At 45.4% G+C, this 15250-nt stretch overlaps 1 protein-coding gene and 1 long non-coding RNA gene across 2 annotated transcripts; one reads left to right on the top strand and one right to left on the bottom strand.

Annotated features, from left to right (window-relative positions):
* Window positions 1-3968: 3968 nt before the first annotated feature.
* On the top strand, window positions 3969-6550 carry LOC310710485. The gene is made up of 2 exons (XR_014528088.1): window positions 3969-4127; window positions 6326-6550. It is a non-coding gene; the product is annotated as an uncharacterized lncRNA (long non-coding RNA).
* Window positions 6551-10168: 3618 nt separating this feature from the next.
* On the bottom strand, window positions 10169-14432 carry CFAP107 (cilia and flagella associated protein 107). Its single transcript, XM_083513332.1, has 4 exons — window positions 14198-14432; window positions 12111-12224; window positions 11829-12006; window positions 10169-10435 (listed from the first exon to the last, which is right to left on the bottom strand). The coding sequence occupies exons 1-4, from the start codon at window positions 14306-14308 to the stop codon at window positions 10239-10241; spliced, it is 600 nt and encodes a 199-aa protein (XP_083369458.1). The 5' UTR covers window positions 14309-14432; the 3' UTR covers window positions 10169-10238.
* Window positions 14433-15250: the final 818 nt, after the last annotated feature.

Here is a 15250-nt window from a genome sequence, read left to right as displayed (position 1 = left end):
GCCCGCCCGTCAGTTGGAGCGCCGCAGCGGGCTCTTCTGCTGCGGGTGGCTCTGTACCACGAGTTCGGGGCGAGCAAGCCAGTGAGACACTGAGTCAGCTGGCCAGCTCTGCCCTTCTGTGTGCCTGGGGCTGGGCAATCTGGGGGGGAGGGCGCTGGGCGGATCTTTGCACCTCGGCGCTGCATATGCTTAAGATAGCCCTGCACAAACGCATCCCCAAGCACATGGCCAGACATCTCACAATGAATCTGAGCAAAGTAAGGCCAATGTAAAGGGTAAAGGGACCCCCGATCATTAGGTCCAGTCGTGGCCGACTCTGGGGTTGCAGTGCTCATCTCGCTTTATTGGCTGAGGGAGCCGGCGTACAGCTTCTGGGTCAAGTGGCCAGCATGTCTAAGCCACTTCTGGCGAACCAGAGCAGTGCACGGAAACACCGTTTTCCTACCCTCTGGAGCTGTACCTATTTATCTACTTGCACTTTGACGTGCTTTAGAATTGCTAGGTTGGCAGGAGCAAGGACCAAGCAACGGGAGCTCACCTGTCGCGGGGATTCAAACTGCCGAACTTCTGATTGGCAAGTCCTAGGCTCTGCGGTTTAACCCACAGTGCCACCCACGTCCAAGGCCAATGTAGGCACCTGCAAATTCTTTGGGGTACTGAGCAAGCGTTTTCACTTCTCTCAAGCTGTCTCCCTGAAATGAGCAAATGTTGTACCTGCTGCAAGGAGGGGGAGGGGACACAAAACAATGAGCATGACCTAGATACAGTTTTGTGAGTGCAGAGCTAAAATATAGCTGTGAAAAGGCCCAGGGCTATGTCTCCGTCTCCTTGAATAACCCCTTCGACCTCCACATATCAGAACTAGACTAGAAAGGGGTGCTCGTGCAGAGATTTGTTCAGGAAATCAGCACTGATTCCAACACACAGAGAGGGGAAACTCAGTGGTCGAGTCTGCAATGCTCCCTGATCTCTTAGGAGCCTGGTCTGCTGTATTTGTTCATTGCCCGTTCTTCCTTTCATAGAGCCTTGCATCCATCTCTAAACAGCAGGAAGTGGCCTGGCTTTGCTGAGTGCTGGTATCAGCTATGTGTGAAAGAATTCTGCAGCTGTTGTGCAGGGCTCTCGCAAGGAATGAGAATTGTTTCCTCCATTGCATTTTCCTTAATTTTTTTTTTTTTAAGATTACGCCATGCTCCTGATGATGTCATTCAGAGCACAGATGGGTCCAAACGCTTTCTCCCTCAAACACCTGTGACTTGGCAATCCAAGACTGGCAAATCACTGTTTTTAAAAAATTAAAAATCTCACATAAGCTAAAAGTGTCCGAGGGGCAAATTGCTTCTTTGCCGTTTTGTCTAATTTATACACCGATACGGTGCCTCAGGTGTGTCAGTTGCTACAGCTCTATGTGAGTGCCTGGATTCAATACAGTCCATGGTTATTTTTTAATATTCTTTTTTGAATTAAAAAAAAATACAATTGCTTTAATTCTGACCACATGACTCTTTGTAATGATAGGCCACACATCCTTTTCCTCTTGGTATTTTTATTATTGACTCAGTAAATCACATAGCTGTATCCTATACTCCTTACTAGCAATTGCAACAACTTGTCCTTTTTTGAAAAGCTATTTTTTTCTTTCATTCCTTTCTTTCTGTGACTTGCTAGCTGTTATTAAAATTCAATTTTAAAAATTGGAGCAGGATCCACCTGTAGTTTTCCCCAGCCCCAACAGGGTCTTCTTGTTCCTCCAAACCTCCTAAATTCGGGGGAGTGGGGACCTTCAGCCTATCCTATGGTCCTTCAGGCCTTCTCATTTGGCCCATGAGGGGCACCAAGGCTTTTGTTATCCCAGCCTCCATGTGGATCTCAGTATGTAAGCAGCTTTGAGCCTCGTTTGTTCCAGACCAGAATGCTCCATTTGCTTCAGACCAGAGTGTTCCAAGTCATTATGAAAATTCGCCAGCACTTTGGTGCAAAATTTGTGTATGCATTCTTGGCCAATAGACACATTCTTGCAAAGCAATTTGCCCCCAAATGATTTTTATACTTTAGTTTCACTCGTAAGTGCATTTTTTGGGGGGTGGGGGACATATCATCCCATGAAATGCAATTTTGTACATGCTGGAGAACTGCCCTGCAAAATTCTGAGAAGTAAAAAAATTGTTGAGTCTCAGTTTGCATATCGTTTTGGAAAGAGTGAATTAGTCGAGTGAGCCTCTAAATGCGAAGGCGAGTTGAATTTCTCTCCATCCTTACTGGAGGCAGATGATATCGGGTGGTACCATGCATTTGAGCCTCCCAGATCATATTCTTAATCTCTGCAGAGGATGGGTCAGACAAAAGGATTGTCCAACTCTATGACTCATGGAATAGACGGTGGAGCAGGCGAGGGGGGGGGGGAGAGTGACTTCCCTCCCCAGGCTACTGATCCTTGGATTAAAATTAAAGGCAGAAAGTAATTGTTTTGCTCCATGTAATCTCCTTGATGAGCAGCTTTAGTGATCTGATTCAATTTGTTCCTTCCCCCTGCTGCATCAGACTCCCAAATGCGTATTATATATATAAATGAAGAAGCTTCAAACGGAAGCAGGGTTGAGGCTTTCAGGGTGGCAACCTGCCTATGTGCAGAGCGAGGAGAGATTGCATTTCCTGCCTCTGAATACACACTGTGGCTGCTGTATAAAAGACAGAATGCCTCACAGGGATATTGGAATTCCCCCACTGAATTCCTCGTTCACAGCTCAGTGGCAGAGCATCTGCTTTGCATGCAGAAGGTCCAAGGTTCAGTCCCTGGCATTTCCAGGTAGGGCTGGGAGAGACTCCTGTCGGAACCCCCAGAAAGCCACTGCCAGCCATCGCATTCAGTACTGAGCCAATCTGCTTTTGTTTAAGGTGGATTCTTATGTTCTTCTGATTCAATCTCCCCTGCCCCTCCAGTTCAACTTGGCAAATTTATCAAAATTTTGTTTGTTTGTGTCTGGGTGCAATTCAAGGCGCTGGCTTCAGCCCAGTGTCCCCCAAACTCAGGTCTCCAGCTGTTTGGGGACTACAATTCCCATCACCCCTGACCACTGGTCTTGCTAGCTAGGGATGATGGGAGTTGTAGTCCAAAAGCAGCTGGAAAACCAAGTTTGGGAAACACTGCTTTAGCCTTTAAAGCCCTAAATCAGGGATGCAGTGGTGAGATGGAGGAGGAAAACCAATCTCAGCTTGAATCCTGGAATGATAGAAACACTGTGGGTGAGTAGTTCCCGTGTCTAAGAAATTGATCCATTGCCTACTGTGGATGATGATGATAATAAAAATAAAAATAGTAGTAGTAGTAGTAGTAGTAGTAGTAGTAATAATAATAATAATAATAATATATTATTTGTACCCCAACCCATCTGGCTGAGCTTCCTCAGCCACTCTGGGCGGCTTCCAACAGAGATTAAAAGTACATTAAAATGTTATATGAAGGAGCAGGCTGACTTCTTTGGGAGTACTTTGGGATCCAGCCATGTCACTGGAGACTCAGTGGCTAGACATGCCTTCTACCAGCTGCAATTGGTTTTGCAGACTCATAGAATTGTAGAGTTGAAAGGGGCAACAGGGGTGGTCTGGTCCAACCCCCTGCAATGCATGAACCTTTTTGCTCAACGTGGAGCTTGAACCCACAACCTTGAGATTAAGAGTCTGATGCTCTGCCGACTGAGCTATTACTGGTTCATGCATTGGTTACTTCCAACAACATCTGGAGGGCCACGGGGCTTCTTCACCGCTTGCCTGAAGTGTGTATCAGAACTGGCCAGGCTTTCAGTTGCTGGGGAATTCAAAGACAGGCTTGAAGGCATCTCCATGACAACCTTCTCTGTTACAACCATCCCATGTCACTCTGAGGGACACCTCGGTGGTGAGCTCATATATGAATCATTTCTGCAGAAAGTCCTGGAGTTACATTTCAAGGCGATTGTTGCTGTAACACGAGCACACACCCTGCTGTGGGCTGGTTGGAGAGAAAGGACTGTGTGTTTAATTTGTCAATAAATTAACCAGCAGCTATGCAGAAATGATGCCTGTGGTTAAATTCCATTCTTAATAGGTTAATCGGGCAGACACAGAGAAACAGCTGCACATTAGATCAGGTTAGTGCAGGATTTGTAATGCAACCAAACATGACCAGGCACCTGCATGGATTGTTTAACATCTGCCCCATCCATCTACAAAAAAGCAGCATGTCTTTCTCCCCTCCCTCTAATTAAATGCAGTTATTTATTTATTTAGGGTTGTGTCCAACTAAGTCTTACCTGGAGAAGACCCCCTGAAATTATTTTTAATAAGCCTGCTCTGAGTAGGACTAACATTGGACACAACCCTTAAGTTATATAATTTCTTTTTTAAAAAAAACAAAAAAAACTTTTATTGATAAATGCAATACTTACAAACACAAACCAGAACACTAAACAAACTTATTATGCATAGATACATACACCTCATGCTGGCCACATGACCCGGAAGCTGTACGTCGGCTCCCTCGGCCAATAAAGTGAGATGAGCGCCGCAACCCCAGAGTCGGTCATGACTGGACCTAATGGTCAGGGGTCCCTTTACCCTTACCTTTACATACACCTCTCAATTTAGATTACAAAAAAACAACAACAAACATACAAACTAAAAATACAGACATAAATTTTGACTTCTGTATATGTGGCTTCCTTTGTTTCTTTTCTTATTTTTGCTGTGTTATCAATCTTATTTTTGACTATCTCATCTTATACCCATTTCTTCTCAATTTTTTACTCTATGTTTCATTCATTGCATATTGATATATTGATATTGATATATTAATACCAGAACAATGTTTTTTGATGTATTCCTTCACACACGTCCACTCCTCTATCAGTTTTTTATTTTTGATTGACCTCTTACCCCTGCTGTAAGTCTTGCTGATTCTATATATTCACAAAATCTTATTTCCCATTCTCTTATTGAAGGAGTTTTTTCTCCCTTCCAATTTTTTGCTATAATCATTCTGGCCGCAGTTATATCATTTCAACAAATTTTATACTGGTTAACACTACAACTTCTAAGTAGCATACAATGATTGTAGAGAGATATCCTCCAAGTTTCCCTATTTTCCAGGGACAGTCCTAGATTTACAGAAGCCACCCCTGTTTCTGATTAGACCCCAGAATATCCTGCTTTCCCTTAGGACATCCCTATTTTCATTGAAGAACTGTTGGAGGGTATATGAATGAGATAATTCAGTTGAAGTTAATAATAAAGTTAGAAAAGCTTTCTTAAAATGCCTGCTGATATAAATAAAGTCTTCACCACACACCAAAAATTCAACAGGGACAGAGCCTGTCTGATCTCAGCCAGAAATGGGCCCACAATGCATGTCTCCTGTGGAGTTCAAGATAATGATCTCAGGGATCAGGACTCCCCAAAGTCCAAGTTTCACCAGGAAGTGGTCTGACCATGACAATCCTCCCCCCTAAAACGTATATGCTGATTAATTAAAAGCAAGAACCACCGCTTAAAAACATGCAATGGGGTTAATGCACCCCTCCCCAATATCTGGACCACTCCTCTCTCCGTTTGTGATGCCCACCAGCTGATATTCAGGGGCATGTGCTGCCTCAGAAAGTAGAGGTAGAACACAGCCCCTGTCTGGGTCAGGACTGGTTCAGCTGCTGGTCAGCATAGCAACTCAGAGACGAGCAATAAATTTGACTACAGAGAAACCTACAGCCAGAACTGACAGTCTGTGCCTCCCTCTTCCCTCTAAGTCTCCTTCGTGTCCGGCTGCTTTCCCAGCAGTCTTGAACTCCATCGGGGAGGGGGGCCTGTGCTCTTTGCTCTGCAAAGCTCTCTGTGCCCTTGGAGACAAGGGAGGAGGGGAGCTGAATACAGTAGGACTGGCAGGCTCCTGTGAATCTCAGTCCCCACCTCCTCTTCAGCTGCCTGTCCTGTGTCTGCAGTGCTCTCTGTCTCTTCTTCCTCTCTCTCACTCTAGCCTGTTGCTTTTTCAGCACCCATCCATTCTGCCCTCACTTCATCCTCTGACCTGTCTTCCTTGTCCCACCACCACTCCCCTGGCTCTGAGTCTTCCTCGTCTGAGACTTTCCTGAAGGGTTTTCTGGCTGCAGCCTCCCACCATTCCTCATCGTCCAGCCAGTCCACAATACTCTGTGGCTAGTAGCCACTACTAGCACTACCCTCCATGGAATTGTCTAGTCCTCTTTTTTTAAAAAAAGAAGAAAAGACATCTTCCCATGTAGCTGGTGAGCTATTTCAGTGTTTGTTTTAATCTTAGTCTTTCTTTTTTAACACCTTCCAGGCGATAACAGCTTTGGTGGGAAACACAGTTCGGGCTTCTTAGCAGCTGTGACAGAGTCAGGTGAGGGGAAATATAACAAAGAGCATCATCAAAGCACCATCTTGTTGGGTTCTAAGTGGAGCATCATGCTGCCTCAGCAACAAGACGATAGGAGGTGCGCACATACTGTTTGGGAGAGGTGGCTCGGTGACACTTCTCCTATAAATAAAAACTGTCGAGCCAGCCTGTGCGAAGTATCCAGATCCCAGAAAAAGAAGCTTGCTAATTAGTGTAAAAGGTACACCGTGCTTCATTAAGGACACGGATGCTCCATCTCCTAGCTGCGCTTCCTGTTGACAGCTGGTTGCAGGCCAAAGTTCAAATGGTGCAGCTCCCTGCTAACTCGATGTCAGTGCTGGGGAAAGCTGCACTTTGGGAGTAGGAAAATCAGTTATTTAATCAATCGCTTAGTCCTTAGAAATGTAGGCAGCTACCTTTGCACATAGTTTCAATTCCATATGAATTGAATTTGAATTGAATTGAATTCCAATTGAATTGAATTGAATTCCAACTGAGTTGAATTGAATTCAAATTGAATTGAATTGAATTCAAATTGAATTGAATAGTTTCAATTCCATATGAAACATATGCCTTTCCACATAGTTTCAATTCCAGCATCTCCCGGCAGGGCTGGGACAGATGCTACTCTGAAATCATACAGGGTTGGATTTGATATCCCACTTTATCACTACCTGAAGGAGTCTCAAAGCGGCTAACATTCTCCTTTCCTTTCCTCCCCCACAACAAACACTCTGCAAGGTGAGTGAGGCTGAGAGACTTCAGAGAAGGGTGACTAGCCCAAGGTCACCCAGCAGCTGCATGTGGAGGAGCGGGGACGCAAACCCGGTTCACCAGATTACGAGTCTACCGCTCTTAACCACTACACCACGCTGGTTGCTGCCAATCAGTGTAGAAAATACTGAGTTGGTCTGAGCAATGGTCTGACTTGGTATAAGGCAGATCCTGACTTTCCTAAGTTAACAGGACTATGAGTAGCATATCTGGGGCTGGGGATTCTGTTTCGAGTGGACACTAACACTTCACCAACAAAGAGAACCAGAGAATTGCACAAAGTTCACCTATGTTGATTTATAATTTAAGTAGGAATATTCAGTGTTGTCAGCTGCTTTATTCTGTCTGCCCTGCTCCCACCCTGGGCAGGACCATCTTGTGACTTAACTTCTGGACAAGGAGCAAAAAAAAAAGAAAAGAAAAAGAAAGACTAACTCTCTTCCCCATTGGAGGAGTGGAACTGTACCTGTAAGACTTTGGCATGGTAAGAGGTTCAGGACCCCTGCCAGGGGATGTGCTGTGCCATGACTGTTGTTCTAGCATATCAGGGCACAACACCCGCTTTTCAAGCAGAAGTTCCCATGTTCAATCTTGGCATCCCCAGGTAGGGCCAGGAGACACCCCTGCCAGCCAGCAGAGACAAATACTGAACTAGGTGGAGCTGATTTGGTATAAGGCAGCTTCCTTTGTTGCAAATGAACAAAAGAGCAAGGTTACCTTAGAGAACTTGGTGGCCAGCCTTTGTGCTTTTCAACCGTGGCTTGACCTACAAATATTAGCAAACGGCAAGCTTTATCTGCATCCCATGAAACACTTCAACTGTAGGTTTTTGCAGCTCCATCAGCACTTAAAGGTAAAGGCCAGGTAATTTCTATCACACGCACAAACACACACACCACCAGGTGGCTGGCAGCCTTAACTTGAAGGTTGTGTCCTCATTTTCTACAAAGCAAAGGCAAAACCTGCTGGCTCAGTGCATCACCAACTGCTTTTGTGTACGTAATGTGCTTCCCAGAGCGCCGGGCGATGTACACACCTTCAAAGCCAAGGGTGTATAAAGGTCTACTGAAGCCAAGGGCACAGAAAGGTTTGTTTGCAAGTTGCACTGAGAGCCAAAGAATTGGCAGGAATGCGGTGACTTTCGTTCACCTTGAATGCATACCATATTTGCATTAGGGTGGCTCTGTGTTTTGCCTTTAGAACGACCGTCTCTCTGTTTGAAGAAGGTCGTCTGGTTTGAGTCCAGCCTAAAGAGTTGTTTTTGTATTCATTTAAATAAAGAATATGCAAAACCAAGGCGGCGCAAAACGTAAAGATGTAATACTACCAAATCATCAGCTAAGAATGGTTTGTGTAACAACAACAAAAGCCTCCCAAAGGGCCTATCTGAACAGGTACAGGTTTGTAAAGATATCTCAAAGAAAGCATGACTGATTCTGGCAGGACTTCTATTGGTGCGATGTTCTGCAGGGGGAGCTTGGCACTCCAAAGGCTTGGTTCCTGGTGGAGCCTGGCCAAATCTCAGGGCCATGGGATGACCAATGAAAGTGCCCCCGCCAGAAGATGTCAGTGATCAAAGTGTAGCATGTAGAATAGCAAATAATTAAGGTACATTGGGCCCAGGTAGTTTAGGGCTTGCTGAATAAACCTAAGAGCCAGGGAGGTGTCGTGGTTACTGCGTCCTGGGATACCTTGAGATCAGTCAAGTTGCAAGTGCTAGCTTAACTGCATCGGCACACTCTGCCTCGAGCAGTGGTTTTCAACCAGTGTGCCATGGCACCCTGGGGTACCTTGAATGATGGTCAGGGGTGCCATGGACAACACTGGCCTCTGTCCCTCTTTCCTTCCCCGCCTCCTCTGATGGCCTCTCATGTCTCTGCCTCCCAAAGGCTTACACAGCTGTTTGTTGCAGCAGCCCTGGCTACAAGCTCCCTAGGCGAATGGTGCCTCTAGGAGGCACCTCTCTTTGGGCCAGTGGGTCTACTCTGAGTAGGGCTTACTTGGCCATGGACATAAATGTGGTGGTGGGGTGGGTGTGCTCTAACTCCTTGATCCTTGCTTTGGCAATGAAGCTGTCATAAGCATGTCCACCAGGGAACTGATAGTTACCTCAAGGGCTCAGTGGCCCAGGCTCATGACGCAAATTTGCATACAATCTGCAAATGCAAATGAAAGGGGGGGGGGGAAAGCAGGGAAAGCAGCAGAAGATCTGGGGCCTGTTGCAAATAACAGGCATGTTTAGCCTGGAAAAGAGGAGACTAAGAGTAGATACAATATCCATTTTCAATTATCTAAATGACTGCCACCAACATTGTTTTCTCCTGCTCTGGAGGCTAGGACCTGAACCAATGGAATCAAGTGACAAGAAAGGAGATTCTGACTAAATATCAGGAAGAATGTTCTGACAGTACAAGGACCAAGCAGGCTTTCTTCCTGGCCAACAGATGAAAGATAATATAAGGAATGTCGTGAATATAATTGAATATTTGATGACCAGGAATGAAAAGCAAGTGATATTAGTTTTTGTGGATGAAGAAAAGGCCTTTGATAATATATATTGGGAATTTATGATTAAAAAATTTGGAATTAATGGACACTGGACAATCATTTATAAAAGGAAATAAAAGCGGTATATTCTGATCAAAAAGCAAAATTGATAGTAAATAATATAATAACAGAAAATATTGAAATTACGAAAGCTACAAGACAAGGGTGTCCACTATCACCATTATTATTCATTTCGGTACTGGAAGTCTTTCTAAGGACTATAAGGAAAAATGAAAAAATAAAAGGAATTTCAGTCGGTTGGAAGGAATATAAAGTGAAAGCCTTTGCAGATGACTTGGTATTCCTTGGAGGTTTTTAAGCAGAGTTTGGATGACCACCTGTCACAAATGCCTTAGCTGAGATTCCTGCATTGCAGGAAGTTAGACTAGTTGACCCAACTTTGCAGTTTTATGATTCTATCCAAACCCTTACAACTTGACACAAAGCACTCATTGTTGCAGCTGGTTGGGTAAAGATACAACATTTAATTCACCTCTGCGCCGAAACATGGATGGTCTGCACCCTTTCAGAGAGACTAAACAGAACTTCGTGGTAGCCACTGAGGAACACTCGCCTCAAGGGTGTGAAATGCAACAGGCCGCCGGCGAGCGCTATAGGCTGTACTAGGTGGCTTGACGTAGGAGACCATGTAGACGCTGTTCATCACTCCAGGCACGTTCTGGCCCCATTTTTTCACAATGTGCTCGAAAAGCCCATAGTTGGTTGGTGGTTCTGAAATGAGGACAAAGGCAAAAGTGGGCAGAGAAACTGTACTAGTTTCTACACACAGTCATCCATTCCTCTGGATCCTCTGCACAGGCAAATCATCATCAGAATTCAAGGACCACATTACGGCCGGCAAAAATGCTCAAGGAGGGTGCAAAGCAAGGCAGGTGAGAGGGTGTGGTCTGGGAAAGCGGGGTGACTAAGGAGGAGGTGTGACCTGGAGAGAGTCATGAAGGCCAGGTAGAGAGGACCAGGTAGAGAGGACCTTGGATCTGAGTTTCTCCGCCCTTGCTCTCTATATTTTTGAAATATATTGACATTATTTTCAGCTCTCCTACCCCACTAATGTAAACTGCTTCATGCTTTGGTTTGCTTTGCTTAAGCAGCATATAAATCTTTCCAAACAAAGTATCTAACTAATGAATTATCCGGGCAGAAACACAAGTGAGCAGAATATTACAAGCACTGTGATGCATAGGTAAAGGGACCCCTGACCATTAGGTCCAGTTGTGGCCGACTCTGGGGTTGGGGCGCTCATCTCGCTTTATTGGCCGAGGGAGCCGGCATACAGCTTTCGGCTCATGTGGCCAGCATGACTAAGCCGCTTCTGGCGAACCAAAGCAGTGCACAGAAACACCGTTTACCTTCCCGCCGGAGTGATCCCTATTTATCTACTTGCACTTTGATGTGCTTTTGAAGTGCTAGGTTGGCAGGAGCTGGGACCGAGCAACGGGAGCTCACCCCATCGCGGGGATTCGAACCGCTAACCTAGGCAAGTCCTAGGCTCTGTGGTTTAACCCACAGCACCACCTGTGACCCACTGTGATGCATAGGGCAAAAATAAAAATTAAAATCTGTGTTTTTGGATGACTTTCTTGGCATTATGATGATGGAATAAACCTGGCAATAAACCAAAGCCCTTAATGAGAGGAAGGGATGGGCAATCCAAACAGCATGTAGAAGAGATGGGGGACCTGTGAACATTGCTGGACTACAGCTGCCAACATCCCTGCCCATTGGTCATGCTGGCTGGGACTGTCGTCCAATAACATCTGGAGGGCCACAGGTTTGCTAGTTACAATATTCTTTTAATTCAGGGATGGGGAAGCTGTGTGGACATAGTTCAGATGTTGCTGAACTACAGCTCCCTTCATCTCTGACTATTGACGATGATCAGAGTTGGAGGCCATCAACATCTGAATGCTGTTCCTACAGTATTCACACAGGATCCCCATGGAATAGATACTTGGGATGTTAATGGGTCAATGGGATGTTAATAGGTTAACAGGACCATATAATAAATGATGGATTGGTATGCATGATGAGAGCAACCTCCCTTGTTGTCAACCTTCAAGGTTGCCTTGTCTCTTTTTCCTTTTCTTGAGATGCTACCACATACCAACAAGCGGGTAGTCTGTCTTCTCTGGGATCCAAGCCATTTTGTGTCTATTCCATTTGCGAAGTGGAGGCAGCGAAGGGTTGTAGCCGTGCCTATTATATTGATCGTCATATTGCGATACTAAGTGATGGTGTCTCGGTTCTTCACGGTGGGTCAATATGTACTTCTTTGGCAGGCCCTAAAGTATAACACATGCCAAGCTTTAGCACAAGAATCCATTCTGCCTTTGGAGACATGCAGCCCCAGACCTGGATCTGTCTTCCCACCCTCCCTATTACTTACATCCAGCTGCTTCATAATTCTTTTCATCACTATTCGGTCTGGAATCTGAGCTGGGTAACGAACGTAATCTCGGTCGTAGGTGCTTTCGCCGGTTCCCTCATGGTCACGTATGAACTATGAAAATGCAGACAAGTGGCGGTCACTCTTTGGGAAGCAAGCATAGTTTATTCACGCACCTTGGAGTCCTGGAGCAAAATTCTGAGCCTCTCAGATTCCACAGCAGGGGTAAGGAACAAATGGGCCTTCATATCTTCTTGGACTCCAGTAGTGGCTAGCATGTGACTCTCTAGATGTAATAAGATGCCAGCTCCCATAAACCCCAGCCAGCGTAGTGGAAGTTGTAGTTCATCAACTTCTGGAGTCTGTCTAATCCTGTGCTCCCCAATCTCGGGTCTCCAGCTGTTTTGGACTACAACTCCCATCATCCCTGATCACTGGTCCTGCTAGCAAGGAACATGGGAGTTGTAGTCCAAAAACAGCTGGAGACCCAAGGTTGGGAAACCCTGGTCTAATCCTTTCTTAAAGCCACCCATCTTCTGCGAGTGAATTCCATCGTTTAGCTCTGAAGAAGTGCTTGCTATTGTCCTGGATCTCCGACATTCACATTCGCTGGGTGTCTCCAAGTTCTGGTATTGCACATAATCGGATGCATAAACACTGTGCAAATGTTTATACACCTCTATCATGTTACCACCCCACGATATGAGCTGGAAAGCCCAATTTTCAGAGCAACTCCCAACAGGAAGTCCAAGGTAGTCCTGGTAAAGTTAGACACAAATTCTCGCAAAAACAAATTAACACAATCAGACAAAACCTGGCTTTCAAAATTACCAGAGATCCAAAATGACTGGCGTTTTCAAAAGGGTTTTCATGTGGTGCCAACAAGCCCTGGTTGCCACTTTGGGAAGTGAACTGTCAGATCCAGGGGTCTCCATTGAGAAGACCCTGCCAGTAGTCACACCCACCTCACCGCTAACGTAATGGTCCCTGAGAAATTTATACAGTTATGCAGGAAGTTGTTTTGGACTAATTCACCCCATTGGTCCTTGTAGCTCAGAATTGTGTACATAATCATATGACCTTCTGTAGACATCTGAAGGCAGCCCTTTATTGGGACACTTTTAATCCTTGTTGCTCTGCTGTGTTTTTGTATATTCTCCTGGAAGCCACCCAGAGTGGGCTGGGGCAATCCAGTCAGATAGGCAGAGTACAAAAAATAAATTTATTATTATTATCATCACCACACTGACTGGAAGCAGCTCTCTGTGGTTTCAGATAGAGGACAGTTTTGCCTGGAGATGCTAAGGACTCCTCCTTCATGCCAAGCATCTGCTCTACCAGCTCATCCTGAGTCAGACCATGGGTCCATCTACTGCAGTATTGTCTACACTGACCAGAAGTGGCTTCCCAGGGTTTCAGAGAAAGTTATCTCCTTAGCCCTACCTGGAGACCAGCGATTGAACCTGGGACTTTCTGCCTGTGTCGAGCTGCAGTAGTTGGTTCCTAAACCACACAGAGCTTAATAATAATAATAATAATAATAATAATAATAATAAATAATTATTTATACACTGCCCATCTGGCTGGGTTTCCCCAGCCACTGTAGGCAGCTTCCAACAGAATAATAAAATACAATAGTCTATTAAACATTAAAGGCTTCCCTAAACAGGGCTGCCTTCAGATGTCTTCTAAAAGTCTGGTAGTAGTTTATTCCTTTGACATCTGATGGGAGGGCGTTCCACAGGGCGGGTGCCACTACCAAGAAGGCCCTGTGCCTGGCTCCCTGTAACTAGGCTTCTCACAGTGAGGGAACCACCAGAAGGCCCTCGGTGCTGGACCTCAATGTCTGGGCAGAACAATGGGGGTGGAGACACTCCTTCAGGTATACTTCAGGTATACTTTATAGGAATGCAAGCCCTTTGATCTGTGCCTAGAAATGGACCAGGAAATTAATGTGTCCCATCAATTTTATCCCATGTTATAGCTGTTGGGGGTGGGGTGATGCTTCATTACAATCTTCTCCCTCCCCTCTCTACTGCAACCACCTGGGATTTAGTTCCCTTTCTTTCTTTCCTTCCCAAACCTACCTTTTTTCTTTCTTCCAGCCAGTTTCCAATAAGTACTTTAGTAGAATATTTGGGTTCTACCTTCCAGCCGGGAGTGTACCATTCCTGTGCATCTCTACACTGAGTAAACATGGTCCCGTTCACATGCTTTGGCAAAGAGTGAACTCGAAAGGTCCTAGACTTCCATCTCTGTATGTGCAGAGCAGGACATTTAACCTCTGATGTTCCTTGGTCTCGGGTTGCCTATTGTTGACCATCCCCATGGTAACACTCCAGGCAACAAGGGATTCTACCGTGGTGAAATCAATTCTACTATTCCACTGAAGGCAACAAAACACGTGTTTGTGAATGGACGCAGAATAAGGGGATAATGCTTGCTGCTTACCCCCCAAAGATGAGGAATCCAAATCCAGAGGCATGATAGGCTGGGGCTGGTGGAACTGGAATCCAGCAACATGAAGATTACCCACAACTGGATTGCAATCTGACCACTGTGAAGATGTGTGGGTTTGGACAGAAAAGGGCACCATCCTATGCATGCCTACTCAGAAACTACTCCCATTGGGTTAACCTGGAACTTACACTTAGCTAAATGTGTACAGCAGGCACGTCCAACTCCGAAGAGACTGCGATCTACTCACAGTATTAAAGAACTGACAGTGTTGTTGAGCTTTATTTAGGGAGCCAGGCTCCCTCATTTTCCATTAGCATGCTCTACCTAGTGGCAGACAGCACTACCACAAATAGCACAATGCACCAGAGCAAACCTATATTGCCCTCTAGGGAAGCCCAGGCAGCTGCAGTGGTGGCTAGGAACTCACTCTCCCCACCCCCTACCCAATTTAGGCTAGTAGTCCAACTGCAACTCTGATTTGGCCTCCTTTACTCATGCATTTGTTACTTGCCAAGGTAATGGCAATTACCTTGCACTTGTTACTTGCCAAGGCAATGCATTTAGTGTGGGGCTATCTTTGAAGATGTCTCAGAAGCTTCGGTTGGTACAAAATGGGTTGTATCCAACTAAGTCCTGCTCAGAGTTTACCCATTGAAATTAAAAGATCTATGGTATGTCAA

This window comes from Podarcis liolepis (genome assembly GCF_965112155.1).
Source record: "Podarcis liolepis genome assembly, chromosome: 7".
Classification (NCBI taxonomy): domain Eukaryota; kingdom Metazoa; phylum Chordata; class Lepidosauria; order Squamata; family Lacertidae; genus Podarcis; species Podarcis liolepis.
The sequence above is the reverse complement of the archived record's forward strand: the minus strand, read 5'-3'. Positions and strand labels throughout refer to the sequence as shown.

Coding starts and splice junctions, on each gene's coding strand:
- CFAP107 (XM_083513332.1), bottom strand. CDS start 14,308: ATGTTTACTCAGTGTAGAGATGCACAGGAATGGTACACTCCCGGCTGG. Junction 12,225..14,197: donor GGCTGGAAGAAAGAAAAAAG/GTAGGTTTGGGA, acceptor GCATTTTCATAG/TTCATACGTGACCATGAGGG. Junction 10,436..11,828: donor GACAGACTACCCGCTTGTTG/GTATGTGGTAGC, acceptor TCCTCATTTCAG/AACCACCAACCAACTATGGG.